Raw genomic sequence first — 18778 nt, 5'->3', positions numbered from 1 at the left:
TCACGGTACAGGGCACAGCACATCACGGTACAGCACAACAGGCCACATCAGGGTACAAGGCACGGCACAGGGCACATCAGGACATGGCACATCAGGGTACAGGACATGGCACATCAGAGCACAGAACATCAGGACAGGGCACATGGCACATCAGGGTACAGGGCACATGAAACAGCACATCAGGGTACAAAGCCCAGCACATCAGGGTACATGGGGCACAATCAGAGCACATCAGGGCACAATCAGAGCACATCAGGGCACATGAGAGCACAATCAGGGCACATGAGAGCACAATCAGGGCACTGGTCAGCGTTCACTTGTTTTCTTCAAATGCAGAGTAGCGCAGGAAGCGTCTGTCATAAGTTCACTTCTCTCTCATGTCACGCTGCTACTCCCCGGCGCCCCCCCCCCTCTCTTCTCGTCCATCCCAGATGATGTCACAAGCAAATGGGGATAGACGAAAAGAGAGGGGGGCGCCGGGGAGTAGCAGCGTGACATGAGAGAGAAGTGAACTTATGACAGACGCTTCCTGCGATGCTCTGCATGCGTCTCGATCTACACTTCCGCGGCACCCCCCGTCCTGCCTGCGGGCCATTTATAACCGGTCCACAGGCCGCAAATGGCCTGCGGGCCGGTACTTTGAGACCCCTTCTCCTCCCCCTCGTATGCGTGTCTCTGGGCGGGTAACATTGGGGGGTTGGTCCCTATAAGAGGGTGTAACCTATGTCAGGTACAGGCATTTGGCTCTTCACATGTCATCACTCCATGCAGCACACTCGGAACTCACAGGTGATCCTCTTCCTCTCTCCTATACCTCACCACACCCAGTACCTTCACCTCACTTTACTATCTTTATATTCCCATTTCTCTTTGTCTTTCTTCCCCATCCCTGTTTTTTCTCCTTTTTTTCTCTCTTTCCTTTTCTTTTTTCCTTCTCCTTTGCTTGTTTTCCTCCCCCCTTCCCCCCTTTTCCTTTTCATCATATCTCCATATCCCATTCAAACATAATACATTCTTCATTTATTTCCAATACAGCCATCATTCCTTACTGACCACAGTGCATTCAATACACCATGCCTCATGCCTGTGCCACCTGGGTGCGCTCTCCTGACGGGCCCTGCACCCCTCATTCTCCAGCCCTAGTCCCCGGCAGTGACCACCCCAATCCTGGGGTCCATCCGGAGCTTCACTCTAGTGCCAGCGGCAATCGGCAACCTGGTGAGTACCATCTGGGGCTTTTTGATGAGTCCTCAGCCCCCACAAATGTTGGATGCCCCGTTTAACCAGCTATGTGCTTATGTCGTTCCAGATAACCAATGTAATGCATGCCTGCTCCTGATGAGCGACCAACAGTCGCGAAACGCGTAGAGCTCTATACCTCATGCATTAATGTATTATCACTGCAGTGTCATGCGATGTAATTTCCATTTTAATATGTGATATTTATTTTATGTCTCATTAATATAGTACAGCTCGCTGTACTCATTGCATTTATATATTTGGGTCACTGCCCACGTACCTTGTCCCCCAACTAATCTGTGAAACATATATGTTTATCTATTTCTTCAATAGTGCAATATAGTCATGGACGGTGCATTATGTGAAAGTAATAAAATATTTAAACCTATTCCAGATTTATTATCTTTGATTCATTCCCCCCATTTATTGTAAACAGTTTCCCGCACATGCTTCATTTAAAGTCCCGCACTTGTTTCTCTTTTCTACCCCTGATATAAACTCACTTTACTGTTAAAAATAAGTGTAAAATGCAAAACTCCGGTGGGTGTAACAAGATGTCCGCTTTCCCCCTTCTCAGTGTATCCTTACTGTGGGTGTAGCAAGATGGCCACAACGAAACGTCACTTCTGTTACACATTCTGATGGGTCACCTAATCTGATGAAACACCCCCTTCTCAGTGTATCCTTACTGTGGACGGGTGTAGAAAGATGGCAGCGATGGAACGTCACTTTTGTTACACATTCTGACGGGTCGCCAAATCTGACGAAACACCGGGAATGTAGCTGTCACATTAGTTGTGCTCTCAACCAAACGGTCAAACCATCCAATGGCTGGAGTCGTAAACAATCACACGTGCGGCACCATGGTGACTGCAGATCAAACAGAGGCCAAGATGGCAGCCTTCTTGGCTGAAAACAACAGGAGGGTTTAGTTCCGCCTTCATTTACGGAAGCAGCCAATCAGCGCCATTTTCTAGTTCACAACAGACAAGTTCTTCCAGCCAAAACATCTTTATTTGTTCCATATGCACGCAAAGTCTTTTTAGTCTGAAATGTACAGAAGAAGAAATCTACACGAGTATCACAATCAGTCCACCATCTCTTCAATCCCGAGGTCTCCAGGGCTCCTCTCGTACTTTGGGTTTCCGGACGGCCTGTGGATTGAACTGCGAGTTGTACCGTCTCTTCCGATCGTCCATTTCCTCCTCCGGAGCGGGAGTGTTTTTCTTCCCGGACAGCAACGCTTTGGCGCGCGCCTTCTCCGCCGCTTCCCTCTTCAGGCGTTCCTGCCGCAGTTGCTCCATGGATGGTTTTGCCGCCTTCTCCTCTTTCGTTTTTTTGTGTTGTTTATGTTTTTTCTCGGAGCGTTTCCTTTTCTCCCCGGTCTTTTTGTGGAGGTATTTCTCCATTTGACACAGCGGGTCGAGCTTTCCTTTCAGCTTCTCGTCCTTGGTATCGTCTTCGCCATCTTTAGATCGGGTCGGGACGTCCTGGTACCAGGGGGGACGGGTCTGGGCCTCTGACGCGCTTTGCCCCAGGTAAGTCAGGATGCCCAGGGCTTTCTCTTGTCGCTCCTTTTCTTTCAGTTTCTCCTCTTCGTACTCCTTGTTTCCTCGGTTGGTCCCTTTGCCTCCTTCCTCCACATCCTGGAAGAAGTTGACGTGAGCCGACGCTTCGCTCGCCACAACCACGTCGCTACACGAGGGACCCGCCAACGACTGCCTGGCCTTCTTACGCAGGAAGTCAGTCCTGGCCTCTTGTTCCGCGAGCTCTGCCCTCTTCCTGCGCTTGCGCTCCTCCTCTGCGGCCTCCGCTTCGTCTTTCCGCACTCGCGCAACATTGTCCTTATTGCGCACGTGCCAGCTTTTCTTGGGCAGAATATTCATTATTTTTTAGAGGCTTGTTTTTCAAAGCAAAGGATAGCGTTGGTTTTCAGAGGCACTTCCTCACTCACCTCCAAGCCGATATCTGCACTACGGCAGCCTAGAAGGCTCCCACGTGGGACGTCACACGCCTCTACAATGCTTGGAGTGTATGTCTCCAAAAGGGAACGCTTTGGCTGCACGTCGGCGGCCATTTTCCTGGAGACCAAACGCCATAGACTTACACGAGGGCGGCTCTGGCAAGATGGCTCCAGCAGTGAGGACACTCATGCATGCTGTGTGAAGGAGGAAACGTAGAGCATGAGAACTGCTGGAAGGTGAGCTGTGGGGAATGGCTGGTGTGTGGTAGTTTATATACTGGAGATTGAGGCGCTTTGCTTTCGTCGTGGCCTGGCTGGGATTGTTAGTTCCACAGCAGCTAAACAATATTGAGATACCTCTCTATGAGGTACCATAGACAGGACAGCATAGCCCATAGCACCCAATTGCCTTTGATTCCTAGGGACTGCCCCTCATTCACAACAAAGTCCCTCTGTCCTCCTCATTTTGCTCTGATCTATATAATTGTATATAAAATGCATTATTTATCCATCAAAAAGTGATTCCCAGCGCTAAACTCTTCATCCAGTTTCTAAATTGCTGCATTTGTAAATTCCAAAAGCCAATATAACCACTAAGGATGAGCTCCGGCGTGTTCGCATTGAACACGTGAGGAGCCCGCCAGGAAGACGGCACCCGCGCTGCGCTAATCACAGCCAGGCAGACATTTCCCGATGCTCGGCTGCAGAGATCGGGAAATGTCTGCCTGGCTGTGATTAGCGCAGCGCGGGTGCCGACTTCCTGGCGGGCTCCTCACGTGTGCAATGCGAACACGCCGGAGCTCATCCTTAATAACCACTAATACCCACACAATTTTTTTTTTAAAGAAAACCGATAAGGCAAAGGCATAATGAGCTAGTATGCACTGCATACTAGCTCATGATGAAATACTTACCTTCAACGGGGTGATCCTGGTCACTGCTGAGGAAGCTGACCTTTTCCCGACGGCGTGTCTTCCGGGTTCGCGGCTCCGACGCTATGGGTGGCTGGAGTTGCGATGAAGTCACTCCCATGCATGCGTGTGGGATCCTTTTTTTTTTTTTTTCGGCCGCATCCGCCAAACATTGTGATGTCAGTGGCTGCGTGCAAGGTGTACGGTTTAGGAGATATTCATTTTAACTGCAGGTAAGCCTTATTTTAGGCTAACCTGTAGGTAAAACAAGGGCTTTAAAGCGGAGTTCCACCCAAAAGTGGAAGGTCTATTTATCAGTAAGGATGAGCTCCGGCGTGTTCGCATAGAACACGTGCAGAGCCCGCCAGGAAGTCGACACCCGCGCTGCGCTAATCAAAGCCAGGCAGACATTGTCCGATGCTCGGCTGCAGATATCGGGAAATGTCAGCCTGGCTGTGATTAGCGCGGCGCGGGTGCCGACTTCCTGGCGGGCTTGGCACGTGTACTATGCGAACACGCCGGAGCTCATCCTTACTTATCAGTCTCCTTCCTCTCTCCAATTCCACGTTTCGGGGGGGGGGGGGGAGCGAGTACCTGTTTTTGGCAGGTTCCCGTCCCCACTTCCGTCTGACCTTGCTGCAGCGAGGTCCGTCAGAAGTTCGGCCCCTCCTTCCCCATTCAGAAAGCGCATGCGCAGTAGGGAATCGTCTGTGAAGACGCAAGCCTTCACTGCCGGTTTCCCCTACAACAGGGATAGGCAACCGTAAAGGGGAGTTTGGCCCTTGGTGTTTCTGCTAAGCAGGAACACGGATCTCTGTCTTCCCATATTACAAGCACCCCCTACACAGTTAGGAAGCATCCCCTAGGAACACGTCGAACCCTTTGACCGCCCCTAATGTTAACCCCCTTTCCTGCCAGTGTCATTAGTACAGTGACAGTGCATATTTTTAGCACTGGTCACTGTATTGCTGTCCATGGTCCCCAAAAACTGTCAGGTGTCCAAGTTGTCTGCCGCAATATCGCAGTCCCGCTATAATTCGCTGGTGGTCGCCATTACTAGTAAAAAATAGATAAAAATTCCCAAAATCTATCCCATAGTTTGTAGACGCGATAACTTTTGCGCAAACCAATCATAATGCGCTTATTGGGATTTTTTTTAACAAAAATCTGTAGCAGATTTTTTCAAATTTTTCATTGGATGTGTTTTATAGCAGAAAGTAAAAAAAAAATATATATATATTTTTTTAATTGTCAGTCTTTTTTTTGTTTATAGCGCAAAAACTAAAAACCGCAGAGGTGATCAAATACCACCAAAAGAAAGCTCTATTTGTGGAAAAAAAAAGGACATACATTTTATTTGGGTACAGCGTCGCACTTGTCAGTTAAATTAACGCAGTGCCGTATCGCAAATAAATTGCCTGGTCATGGGGGGGGGGGGGATGGGGGGTAAACCTTCCAGCGCTATGAACCTTGGCCCTAGTATTATTGCTTTTACTCCGACGTGTGCAGCAATCTCCTACATGTGTAGTTTAGGGGAAGTTGACTATTGTGTATGTGATATCAAATTAATATTTTTTTTTTGGGGGGGGGGGTTCCAAGTGCTTGGGTGTAACCCTAATTTTAACACTTTTTTTCACTAAAACTTAATTTATATCACATAGGGGGCAAAACGTCCGCCATGTGACATAAGCTCTTTATGACAGGTTATCTTTGATAAGATATGAAGGGTCTTTTAGGGGGCACAGAAAGCAGCAACTAGTAATCTTCAGCACTACTTGAATTCTATTGAAACCCCACTATCAGTGTTTATTTCTTCTTTTTACAGGTAGCGATGTTGGCGGTGCAGCTATTGTCTCGTCTTCGCGCCTTGTCCGACCAGGTTCGATGGTGCCAAGCTGTCATTTGCCAAGGCATTCATTTTCCGTCCTCGCTGCCGGCCCAGCTTGGGTCGCATCACCGCCCCCTGTCCACTGACATCTCACTATATGCCAAGAAAGAACCCTACACCAAGAGGAAGAGGGAGCTAAGTGAGAAGAAGCTGGTAAGGAACTCCGGAGAATTATCTCCTTTCTCTTATTTCTCTATATAATCTCACTAAACACTGACATAAAAATAGAGGTAGTCCTTTCTAAAAGGTGTCGTCGTTCTCTAAACTAAAGTATCAGCGTGTCATTGCTCTAGGAAACCAATAGACAGCATATCGTTGTTCTGGGATTCCAAGGGACCACATACTAGTATAATGGAATCCTTGGCAGCTGCATACCAGTATTTTGGCATTGCAAGGGACAACATACCATTATTTTGGGATTCCAAGGTACAGCATATCATTTTTTTGGGATCCCAAGGGACAGCCTATCATTATTTTGGGATCCCAAGGTACAGCGTATCATTTTTTTGGGATCCCAAGGGACAGCATACCATTATTTTGGGATCCCAAGGGAGAGCGTACCATGGTTTTGGGATCCCAAGGGAGAGCGTACCATGGTTTTGGGATCCCAAGGGAGAGCGTATCATTATTTTGGGATCCCAAGGGACAGCGTATCATTATTTTGGGATCCCAAGGTACAGCGTATCATTATTTTGGGATCCCAAGGTACAGCGTATCATTATTTTGGGATCCCAAGGTACAGCGTATCATTATTTTGGGATCCCAAGGGACAGCGTATCATTATTTTGGGATCCCAAGGGACAGCATACCATTATTTTGGGATCCCAAGGGACAGCGTATCATTATTTCGGGATCCCAAGGGACAGCGTATCAGTAATTTCGGGATCCCAAGGGACAGCATACTACTGAAAATACACAATTGGCCTAAAAATAAAAGAAGTCGGTATTTATTTTTTGTTTGTTTTTAGACTCGTTACTTTGTTGATCACCGTAGAGTTAAAGTAGCGGGAGGAGCCGGTGGAGACGGAGCCTGCTGTTTTCACAGTGAGCCTCGGAAGGAATTTGGAGGACCAGATGGAGGGGATGGAGGAAATGGAGGACACGTGATAATTAAAGGTACTTTGCTTTCTGGTGGAAGAACAGAAGGGGAAGCACCAGCCTTGCGCATTACCGTATAAAAAACTTTTTATTGAAGAAATAAAACAACTATGTACTCACAAGTAGCACATGGCATATTGCTCATCAATATCCACAGTGACCCTCACACTCTGGTCCACTGCGCCAATCCCAGCTTAGGGAAGACATTTCCAGTGGCTGACGCGTTTCGAGGTTAGGAGCCCTGTTCAGAGCCACTTTGATTCTGCTTTTTTCATAGGAGTTATATGGTCTTTAACATTATAGACATATCACTGGTCTCTTTTTTTATACATCAGAAGCAGTACCGCCAGCAACCATTGGGTGGGGCATGGATACACACAGTTGTACAGAACTGTGAGAAAGATTAATACATCAGAAGCAGTACCGCCGGCAACCACTGGGTGGCGCATGGATACACACTACAGTTGTATAGATCTGCAAGAGAAGCCCAGGCATCCATCCAGTGGCGCAGGCTGCTGACGTCGGTTCCAATATCTGCGCCATTTGCGTTCCACGCTGGTTACGTGGAACCGGCCGTGAAACAGAAGAATCGCGGGTCATCCCGCGGGGAAATCACGATTCTCTCCGCGATTAATCGTGCAGCTCTAATATATAGTGGTTTCATATATTCCTCCTTTCTTTCTATATTGATTATGATCAGAATAAAAAAAAAATATATATTGATTTTTAGCTTTTTGCTTTCTAAATAGAATTTATAGGGGTAAAAAATGAAGTATAATATAATTGGCCCAAAAGCAATAAAGTCCCCCTTTAATCCCAGCATAGTACACTATGAGGGGAATTTATGAAAACTAGAGCGTAAAATGTGAAGCAGTTGTACATGGCAACCAATCAGCTTCTGTCTTTCATTTTAAAAAGCTTAAAGCAAAACTCCTTTTCTTTTCAGCCAAGGAAGCTGCCATCTTGGCTTCTGTTTGATCTGCAACTGTCATGGTGCTGCATACTGTATGTGATCAGTTCTGACATCAGCTATTTCATGGTTTGTCAGTTTGGTTGAGAGCACAAGCAAATGTGACAGTTGGCATTCCCGGCATGCTGGGGATGTAACTGTTTTATGAAATGTTAAATTTATGGGTTTAGTTTCACTTGAACAAGCTGAAGATAGAAGCGAATGGTTGTCATGCACAGCCACTCCACATTTTGTATGCTCCAGTTTTACAAAATTTTAGGTCTTCACCTCCTGGGGAGTGATTGACAAGTGACGTGTTTTCTTTATTTTTAGTATACTGTGTTTTACATATTGGCATATATGGGAAACATTGTGATTTATTAACCTGTGAAATAGTTTTCAGGATTGTCTCTATAATGTCTCTGGATTATTTTTACTTTCCAGTGGATCCCTCTGTGAAGTCTTTGGCCTCCATTGTTCCTCAATACCGGGGTATTGACGGACGACCAGGGCGCAGCAAGAACTGCTACGGAAGAGGTGGAGATGATGTCTTTATTAAGGTAAGTGCCCAGTAGCCTGGTGCAGTTGTTCAGCTCATCAGGGTAATATCACTGGTGCAAGAAGAAATAGACATCATCAGTCCCCTAAGCCAGTGGTCATCAACCCTGTCCTCAGGGCCCACTAACAGGCCAGGTTTGCAAGATAACTGAAATACATCACAGGTGATATCATTTGCTCCTCAGTGATTGCAGTATTCTAGTCTGCATCTCCCCAAGGTAATACATAAAACCTGGCATGTTAGTGGGCCCTGAGGACAGGGTTGATGACCACTGCCCTAAGCTACTTAAGCTGAGATCACGGGACCTACTATCTCAAAAGAAAAGGTTAAGAGCCCTTTCACACTGTGCCGCCCATAGCGTCGGCGGTAAAACACCACTATTTTTACCGCCGACGCTATGGGCGGATTTGTGGCGCATTTCGGCCGATAGCGGGGTGCATTTACACCCCCGCTAGTGGCCGAGAAAGGGTTAAAAGATGCACCAATATACTTCTCGCAGAAAATGATGCAAAATTCTCCCTCGCCAGAAGTCGATTGGTTGCTCCACATTTTACGCTCTAGTTTTCATAAATTCCCCTCATAGTGTACTATGCTGGGATTAAAGGGAGACTTTATTGCTTTGAAGCAGCGCATTGCGGGCGGTATAGCCGCGCTGCAGCGGAGGAGGAGCGGTAAACACACCGCTCCAAAGATGCGACTAGCAGGACTTTTTTTTACCGTCCTGCTAGCGCACCGCTCCAGTGTGAAAGCCCCTAGGGCTTTCACACTGGAGTGAATAGGGACAGATTTTTAAGGGCGTATTGCAGGCGCTATTTCTAACGCTATAGCGCCTGCAATACGCTCCAGTGTGAAAGGGGTCTTAGGGAAATTACATTCATGCAGAGATGGCCAATCAGTGGCTATATCTTTACTCTGACCCTCCCCATCAGCTGAGATAACATGACCAGTTGGCATTTGGTCATGTGGCTGCCTGGCGAGGGAGAATTTTGCATCATTTTCTGCGAGAAGTATATTGCTGCATCTTTTAACATCTGTTATGGCAATAACAAAATAATTTGCTTCCTGGGAACTTTATACTATAGATTAGAAGGTTTTCAGCAAGCTTAAAGTGGAGTTCCACCCATAAATATAACAATACATCAGTAGTTTTAAAAAAATGTCATTAGTCCTTTACGAAATTTTTTTTTTTTTTTTTTAGATGCCTCCAAAGTGTTGTTGCTAGGCAGAATAGTTAATCTTCCCACTTCCTGGTGCTTAATGCTTCCTAGGTGCTTAAGCTTCCTAACCTACACCGCACAGACTCCTGGGAATGTAGTGGGTGTAACTTTCCAGGAGTCTGTGCACTCCCCAGTCTCGAAGAATCATGTGACTTGGACAGTACAGGTGCTGAAACCTGATCTGACACTGCTTGTGCAGCACTGAGCATGTGCGAGATCTGCAAGGCTGAAATCCAGGAAGTCATACAGTCTGGCTTCATGATGCCCACACTTAAGATGGCCCCAGTCAATTTCTATTTTATAAAGTGTCTAAATGCTGTAACAACCTAACAAAACTGACCTTAGTTTACAGACTAACTTTACTAGAATACATTAAGCTTGTGTATTACAGGGGTATTTATATATAAAAAGTGAAATTGTGGCCAGAACTCCGCTTTAAGACCCCTTTCACACCGAAGGCAGTTTTCAGGTATTTTATCGCTAAAAATAGCGCCTGAAAACTGCCTCTCAAGCCACCCCAGTGTGAAAGGCTGAGTACTTTCACACTGGGGCGGTGCACTTGCAGGACGGGAAAAAAAGTCCTGCAAGCAGCATCTTTGGGGCGGTTTGGGAATGCCATATACAGCGCTTCTAAACCACTCCTGCCCATTAGAATGAATGGACAGCTCCTCCGAAGCGCCTGAAAAACGCTTCCAAAGCGCCGCAACACCGGCGCTTTTAACTCCTTCTTCGGCCGCCTGTGGGGGGTTAAAAGCAACCCTGAAATTTCTTTAGATGTACAAGAGATCTAGAGTATCAAACATGTCTATTCATGAAGCAGGGCATGCCTGTAATTTCACTATAAGTTTTGTGCAGACTTCTGGCAAAAGCAGCAAGGCAATATTCTCCATTGTTATCATTCACCGTTGGATTGGTTCACAGAAGATACCACTGGATTAATGGACTTTGCTTGATATATAGCTATATATCTATATACCGTATGTGTGTGTGTGTGTGTGTGTGTTATAAGTTTTGTAACCACTAGAGGTCACTGGTTGCACATACCGCTTTCATGTCATATCTCATATATATCTGGTGTCATATGCAATAGTCCCACTAGGGGGTCACTATTTTTATTTTTTTTGTATTTACATCACATAGTATTTTTTGGAAAAGAGGGCACTCCTTACATATATTAATTTTTACTCCAGAATTAGTACATAGTCTAGGAGTCGGTGGTCAGCATATTCCACCCATCAAGGCTCCTGATACCAGGAGTTTTGCTGCTTGCCACTGAAAACTGTCTAGACAGAAGTTCTTCTTTAAAGAGGATCCTTCCGTCATTTTTTCAACTTTCCCTTGTTGTTTTAACTTTGGATAGTAAAAAAAAAAAATCTGTCAGTAAATACCTTATACAGCCCACTTACTGTTTCTTGTCTGGTCATTAGCCTAGGCTTATGACATCGTGCACAGCTCTCTCTCTCTCTCACTCTTGTGAGAGTTTGCCAGGAAGGGAGAGGGGATGAGCCATAAGAGGGCTAATGAGAGTTGAAGGGGGTGTGTCTGTGTAAATCTAGGAAGTGAACAGATAGCAGCTTCAGCTGCCCACAGTTAAAATGGCTGCTGCCAGACTCCAGTGGAGGGAGATTTCCGCAGCATATTTGGCAAGTACAGAATCACAGTATATATAGAGTAATATGCAAACTGGTTGGAGGGAAGCTTCAGAATAGCAAAGATGTTTTTATTACAAATTAAATAGAGATTAGCTGTGACGAGATGAAACTTTCTGTACATTTTTAGGTTCCAATCGGAACGCTGGTGAAGGAAGATGGTGTGGTCCTTGCAGATCTCTCCACCTCAGGCGAGGAGTTTGTAGCTGTTCACGGTGGGATGGGTGGAAAAGGAAACCGGTTCTTCCTCAGCAATGAGAACCGAGCCCCAGTAACTACAATACCCGGAGAACTGGGAGAAGAGAAGTCACTCCAGCTGGAACTGAAGACCATGGCGCATGCTGGCATGGTATTGTTGTACTCTTAGTTTAAAGTCTGTTTCTGCAAAAAAAAAAATTAAATCCCTTCTCTCTGCATTCTCTGTATCTCAGGAATCTGAAAACGTTGTATTATAAAAATTAGGGATGCACTGATACCAAATGTTTTTTATTTTTTTACGAGTACTGATACTTTTTTTATGTACTCATGGATACCTACCGCAATGGTTTTTGTTTTCACTTCAGCTGTCAGCAATGGTACAAAGCATTGAAAAGTTATTTACAGATTAAATAAAACATATTTTTTTATTATTTTGCGCTTTTTCAATGTGAAAATGTGTGTGTAAAAATATTCACTAACAAAGCAAACAAAAAAAAGTTTATCGTTTATAAAATAGACGTGAACCATAAAAAAAAAGTAGGAAATAATTAAATGGAGGAGCATAGGGCCTTAAAGCGGAGTTCCACACAAAAATTAAACTTTTACTTTTTGGAATCCTCCCCCCATCCAGTGTCACATTTGGCACCTTTCAGGGGGAGGGGGAAGCAGATACCTGTCTAATACAGGTATTTTCTCCCACTTCCTGGCATAGATCACCTCTGTGATCTACGCCACTTCCGGCGCCTACTCTGTGCGCCCGTGGTCTTCTGGGAGACACAGCTCCCAGAACACAGCGGGGACCAGTGAAGACGCGCAGCGCGATTTGCGCATGCGCGTTAGGGAACCGCGAAGTGAAGGCTTCATTTTCTGATTCCCTCACAGAGGATGGCAGCCGAGAGACGAGCGATTGCTCGGCCTCAGCTGCCGACATCGCGGGCACTCTGGACAGGTAAGTGTCCATTTATTAAAAGTCAGCAGCTGCTGTATTTGTAGCTGCTGGTTTTTAATTTTTTTTTTTAATTTTTATTTTTTTTAAAGTGGACCTCCGCTTTAATTAAGGCTGATTAGAGTAAATTAAGGAGTTAAACAGAGGAACATTTGATCCCTTTGAACTGCAGATGAAGAAACAGAGCTTCAAAAAGAAACAATGTTTTACTTCCTCTTTATTTCCCTGCAAAGGTAAAGCATAATGGGCTACTATGCATCGCATAGTAGCCCATTATGTGTCACTTACCTGAAACCAAAGCCTGCAATGTCACCGCTGTCCCCTGTGCAGCACACGTCCATTCTTCACCCTTCTTCCTTCCGGGGCCGCGGACTCCGGCTCTGTGACTGGGCGGAGTTGCGTGAAGTCACTCACGGCATGACCCCTCTAGAAACGGCACAGCATGCCCTTTCTAAAGTGCGCATGCTCCTAAGACATCGGGGTACGGGGTCATTGTAAATATCTCCTAAACCGTGTAAGTTTTCAGAGATATTTCCAGCACCTACAGGTAAGCCTTAATATAGGTTTACCTGCAGTCTGGTGCTGCATTCGGAAGCAGGGGCAGAAATATCAGCCCTGATATCCTGCCTGGAAATCAGCACTTATGGGCAGACTGCAGCACCCCTGTCACCTTTATTATAAATGTATTCCTGTATTTAAAAATCCTAATAAAGGCCTCCTAAAACAAGCACACTGTTCTCTTCTAGGTTGGTTTTCCTAATGCTGGAAAGTCTTCTCTGTTACGTGTTCTTTCCAATGCCCGACCAGCTGTGGCAGCATACCCTTTCACCACCCTCAACCCCCATGTTGGCGTCATCCGTTACCAAGACTATGAACAGATTGCAGGTAAGTCCAGGCTTGTCTCCGAAAGAAATGTTTGACTTCCAGGAATAAAATGACACGTAGGAGTTTAAAGCGGTAGTAAAGCCTCTGCTGTTTTTTTTTTTCATACCTGAAAAGCAAAAGCCATAATTATGAAATACTTACCTTGAAACGAGGTTAGGAGAACTTACCTGGTCCACGCCGAGGGAGATGTCATCTTGCCTCAGGGTGTCCTCTGGGTATCGCCGCTCCAGCACTGTGATTGGCGGGAGACTTCTGTCCGGCAAGGTCCGGCGGCTGCCGAGCCTTTAGCCGAAGATCCCCGCTGCGCATGCGCCGCTGCAATTGCAGCGGCACATTGCGAGGGGAAAATCTCCTTAATCGTACAGGTTTAGGAGATATTCTTTATACTTACAGGTAAGCCTTATTATAGGCTTACCTGTAAGTGAAAGTGGTAGTACAGAGTTTACTACCACTTTAAGCGTACCTTCCATGAAAAGATAATTTGTTCTGCTTTGACGATCTTGGCCTCTCCATGCTGCTTGCTTATTTCAGCATTAAGAGAATGCAGAATTATTACGGTGGCATGCGTTTAGTAGAGGTCCTGGTCTATTGATAAGATATAAGCTATTTTTCTCTTTCCCTGTCATGGTAGTGATAAAGCATCAGCTGGTATGTCTCTATGAATGGAGCCTTAAAACCTGATTGAACTTTCTTATAGTTTTGTTTATTATTAAAGTAGCTACAGCCTGATTAGTAGAGCCTGTCCCCTGCCACAATGCTGCAGAGGTCCAACATGCCCTCATCTCTCCAATCAGCAAGGAGCATGAGCTTAGATGAACGTCTGACCTCTGTGCTTGCCAACAAGGGTTTCTCCACCAAGAACTAAATCATGTTTTGCTTGGGGATCAAATACTTATTTTACTCACTTATTTTACGCAACTCAATTTATAGCATTTTTATCGTGTGTATTTTCTGGATTTTTAGTTGGTATTCTGTCTCTGTTATTTAAAATACACCTATGATAAAAATTATAGACCTTTCATTTCTGTGTAAGTGAGCAAAGTTACAAAATCTGCAGGGGATCAAATCATTATTTCCCCCACTGTATAGTGAAATGCTAAGACTAGATACTTTCTAATGCAACTAATGTTATAGCATATGTAAAATTAAGTCCATACCCTCTTAGGCCCCTTTCTCATTGAGGCGTTTTTCATGCGGTACAGCGCTAAAAATAGCGCTGCTATACCGCATGAAAAAATCATGCCCTGCAGGCTTCAATGTGAAAGCTCGAAGGCTTTCACACTGAAGCGGTGCGCTAGCAGGACCACTCCAAAAGTCCTCTTAGCCGCATCTTTGGAGCGGTATAGGAGCACAGTGTTTACCGCTCCTTTAACCGCGCCTTCCCATTGAAATCAATGGGAAACCGCGGTGATACCGCCCGCAATGCGCCTCTGCAGAGGCGCATTGCGGGCGGTATTAACCCTTTTTTGCCTGCTAGTGGGGGTTAAAACTGCACCGCTAGCGCCCGAATATCGCGGTAAATACGACGGTATATCGGCGCTAAAAATAGCGCTGCTATACTGTCACCGCACCTCCACTGCCCAATGTAAAAGGGACATAAATGTGAAAATACAAAAAAGGTTGTAAAGGATAAAAGTAAATATATATATATATATATATATATATATATATATATATATATATATATATATACACAGTAGATAGATAGTTACTGTTAAGATATATTTAAAGTATAATTTACAAGTGCTATTCTTTCACAGTACAAAAAAAAGCCATTTACTAGTTGCAGCCATGTGGTGGTGCTGAAGGACTATTTTTGTTAAAGTGTATGTGGATGCTTACAGTGAGCTTCTCCCTTTTGGTCTGCTTAAAGCGGAGTCAGCCGCTACAAATACTGGTGACTTTCAATATATGGACACTTACCTGTTCTGGGCGCCCGTGATGCCGACACCCGAAACCGATCTTTCTCTCGGGTGCTGCCACCGCCATCTTCAGTAAGGGAATGAGGAAGTAAAGCCTTGCGGCTTCACTTCCTGGTTCCCTACTGCGCATGTGCGATCCCACTGGTCCCTGCTGTCTTCTGGGACCTGTGTGTATCCCAGAAGACAGCGGGGCAGACGGTGTAAGCATCAGACGTGGCTTAGGTCACTGCAGTGATCTATGCCCAGAAGTGGGAGCAAATAACTGTATTAGACAGGTATCTTCTCTCTTCTCCCCCCTGAAAGGTGCCAAATGTGACACCGGAGGGGGGGAGGATTCCAAAAAGTGGAAGTTCCATTCTTGGGTGTAACACCGCTTTAACATACATTGGAAGCATTTTGTCATATTAAATGCAATTGTTGATCTTGTCACAAATTCAGAGCTGTCCGGTGGCAGACTTCCTGTCTTATCTAAAAAAAAAAACCCTCTTAGTCCCTCCTGAGCTGGTCTAATTTCAATCCATGAATGGGCAAGGAGGTTGTACGGAAGTCGATCTACCAATTGACCTCTGTACAGACACCGGAGGGGGGAGGTTTCCGATGAGCGGAAGTTCCACTTTAGGGTGGAGCTCCGCTTTAATGGTTAGAACTTTTTCTTCACAATTCTGTATCCTTGGTTTGAGTCTCATTATGGAAAATGTGTATTTGAAGTGTTGTATGTTGTGTTTTGTGTTTGAATGTATTGGTGTCCTACAAATCAGAAGCATGCAATCGGGTTACAGTAAAACCTTGGTTTGAGAGCGTTTTGCAAGACAAGCAAAATGTTTAAATAACTTTTGACTTGATATACAAGCGATGTCTTGATATACAAGTAGCGTCATGTCACAACTATCGTATTTATCTGGGTATAGCGCGCACCCCAAGTCTAGAAGGGAAATTTCAGGGAAAAAAAATAAATTACTTACAGTTTGAATGCCCCTCGTTGGTGTCTTGCCGGCGGCCTTGTCCGGTCCGGCGTCCGTCTGCGGCCTTGGTGGTGTCCTCCCCGCTTCTCCCGCTCTGTCTCTGAGCGCTAGGCTCGGCCACGCTCCGCTCGCGGTCACGCCCTGTGCCGCCTTCTAGCCTTTATGCGAGAGGAGCCGAGCGTGGCCGAGCCTAGCCGAGTGTACTGCGCTTGGTATATGTCGGCGGTGGCGCTCAGAGACAGCGCGGATCGGCGTATAATGCGCCCCCACGATTTCCCCCTGATTTTAAGGGGAAAAAAATGCGCGTTATACGCCGATAAATACGGTAAGTATAAAAGAGAAGAGAGGCGCTTCTAAGTGTTGCAATATGGTTACAGTTAATGGAGGTACAACATTTAGCAACATATTGCTACACTTAGAGGCGCATCTCTTCTCTTTTATACTCTGTAGCTCCATCTGGATTTTGCTTCTAAGGCCCCTTTCACATGTGCGGACCGTTCGTCTGTTTTTTACAAGTTTGTTTACGGACTTGTAATGCATCCCTATGGGATTGCAGACGTTAGCGGATGATGCATCCGCTAATGTCTGCGTCCGTAAAGATCCGTTTTTTTGGACGGAAGAAAACCCTATTTTTCTTCCGTCCGGCGGATCGGATCGGATGAATACGGACAGACGGTCCGTATTCATCCGATTCCCCATAGGGGAGAGCGGAGGAGAGACAGGGCGGTCTCTGCACAGTGTGCGGGGACCGCCCTGTCCATGGACAGCTCAGTGGGGATTACGGATGATCCCCGCTGAGCCGACGGACACACACGGAGCGGACGCAAAAACGGTCCGCTCCGTGTGAAAGGACCCTAATCCCCTTGTGGAGGCTTCCATTTGTGGATGGACATTTCTTGGTTACACAACCGATCACATTGCTATAATCTATTTATATGGACTATAAACTGAAGGACTTATAAATAAATGGTTGTGGAACGAATCATCTAAATTTCCATTATTTCTTATGGGGAAATTCGCTTTGATATACAAGTGCTTTGGATTACAAGCATGTTTCTGGAACGAATTATGCTCGCAACCCAAGGTTTTACTGTACTTGGTTTCTAATGACATTAGTTGTACTGTGTGGGTATGTCTATGGTTGGGTGGGTAGATTGTGAACTCCTTCGGGGGGCAGGAACTGATGTGAATGATGTCCACTGTAAAGCAATACAGAGGAAGTGCCCAACGTACTAAAATAAGATAAACGGTAACCCCCTTCTCTCTTGTTGGCCTCTCAGTGGCGGATGTCCCCGGCATCATAGAAGGAGCTCACCAGAACCGGGGTTTGGGCCTGTCTTTCCTTCGGCACATTGAGAGGTGCCGCATTCTCCTCTATGTGTTGGACCTGGCACACCCTGAGCCCTGGACCCAGATGCGCTCCCTGCAGTACGAGCTGAGCCAGTTTGATGAGAACCTCACCCAGCGACCTCACATCGTCGTGGCCAACAAAATAGACCTTCCCGAAGCCGGGAAGACACTCGCCAACCTGCGACAGGAGGTGGGCGGCAAAATCATCGCAGTGTCTGCTCTGACCGGAGAGAACGCCGAAGAACTGATCCTCTGTATCCGAGAGTTGTATGATGGACAGAGGACTGGAGCAAGGAAGACGGAGAAGTATTCTGGCTGGTAGTACAAATGGCAAACCGTGCCAGCTGCCAGAAAGGAAAGCATTTGAATGACTTAGACACTGATTCATTGCACATTTTTCATCTTATCAATATATACTTCTTATAAAAATGTCTGCATACAAATACATACCGATTGTCTGTTACTGGCTAGGAGTATTTTCTGCAATACCTAAAAGTACCAGTAGCTGGCAGTGTGTGCTTTGTAATATGCATTAGTACCAACATTGGCCCAGATCCTCAAAGGGCTTACGACGGCGCAACGCAATGTACGCCGTCGTAAGTCCTAATCTGGGCCGTCGCATCTATGCGACTGATTCTTAGAATCAGTTACGCATAGATATCCATTAGATCCGACAGACGTAAGGCTCTTACGCTGTCGGATCTTAAATGCATTTATTTTTTTCGCCGCTAGGTGTCGTTTTCCCCGTCGAGTATGCAAATTAGCAAAATACGCGAATTCCCGAACGTACGCGCGGTCGACGCAGTGAAGTTACGACGTTTATGTTAGATTTGCGACGCGTAAAGTTGCCCCCGAGGGGCAACCAATGTTCAGTATGGCCGTCGTTCCCGCGTCGAAATTTAAAAATTTACGTCGTTTGCGTAAGTTGTCCGTGAATGGGGCTGGACGCCGTTTCACGTCGAAACCAATGACGTCCTTGCGACGTCATTTGGAGCAATGCACCCTGGGATATTTTCAGGACGGCGCATGCGCAGTACGTTCG

The 18778-nt window shown here is 45.9% G+C and overlaps 2 protein-coding genes across 2 annotated transcripts; one reads left to right on the top strand and one right to left on the bottom strand.

The window, feature by feature from the left end:
• Window positions 1-2234: 2234 nt before the first annotated feature.
• LENG1 (leukocyte receptor cluster member 1) lies at window positions 2235-3254 on the bottom strand. Its single transcript, XM_040329845.1, has one exon. The coding sequence runs from the start codon at window positions 3123-3125 to the stop codon at window positions 2343-2345; it is 783 nt and encodes a 260-aa protein (XP_040185779.1). The 5' UTR covers window positions 3126-3254; the 3' UTR covers window positions 2235-2342.
• Window positions 3255-3337: 83 nt separating this feature from the next.
• Window positions 3338-18369, top strand: MTG2 (mitochondrial ribosome associated GTPase 2). Its single transcript, XM_040329844.1, has 7 exons — window positions 3338-3439; window positions 5939-6154; window positions 6970-7117; window positions 8493-8608; window positions 11604-11822; window positions 13364-13502; window positions 17667-18369. Exons 1-7 carry the CDS (start codon window positions 3395-3397, stop codon window positions 18056-18058), a joined length of 1275 nt encoding a protein of 424 aa, XP_040185778.1. The 5' UTR covers window positions 3338-3394; the 3' UTR covers window positions 18059-18369.
• Window positions 18370-18778: the final 409 nt, after the last annotated feature.

Source organism: Rana temporaria, chromosome 12 (genome assembly GCF_905171775.1).
Source record: "Rana temporaria chromosome 12, aRanTem1.1, whole genome shotgun sequence".
In the NCBI taxonomy this organism is placed as follows: domain Eukaryota; kingdom Metazoa; phylum Chordata; class Amphibia; order Anura; family Ranidae; genus Rana; species Rana temporaria.
This window is presented reverse-complemented; position numbering and strand designations above follow the sequence as displayed.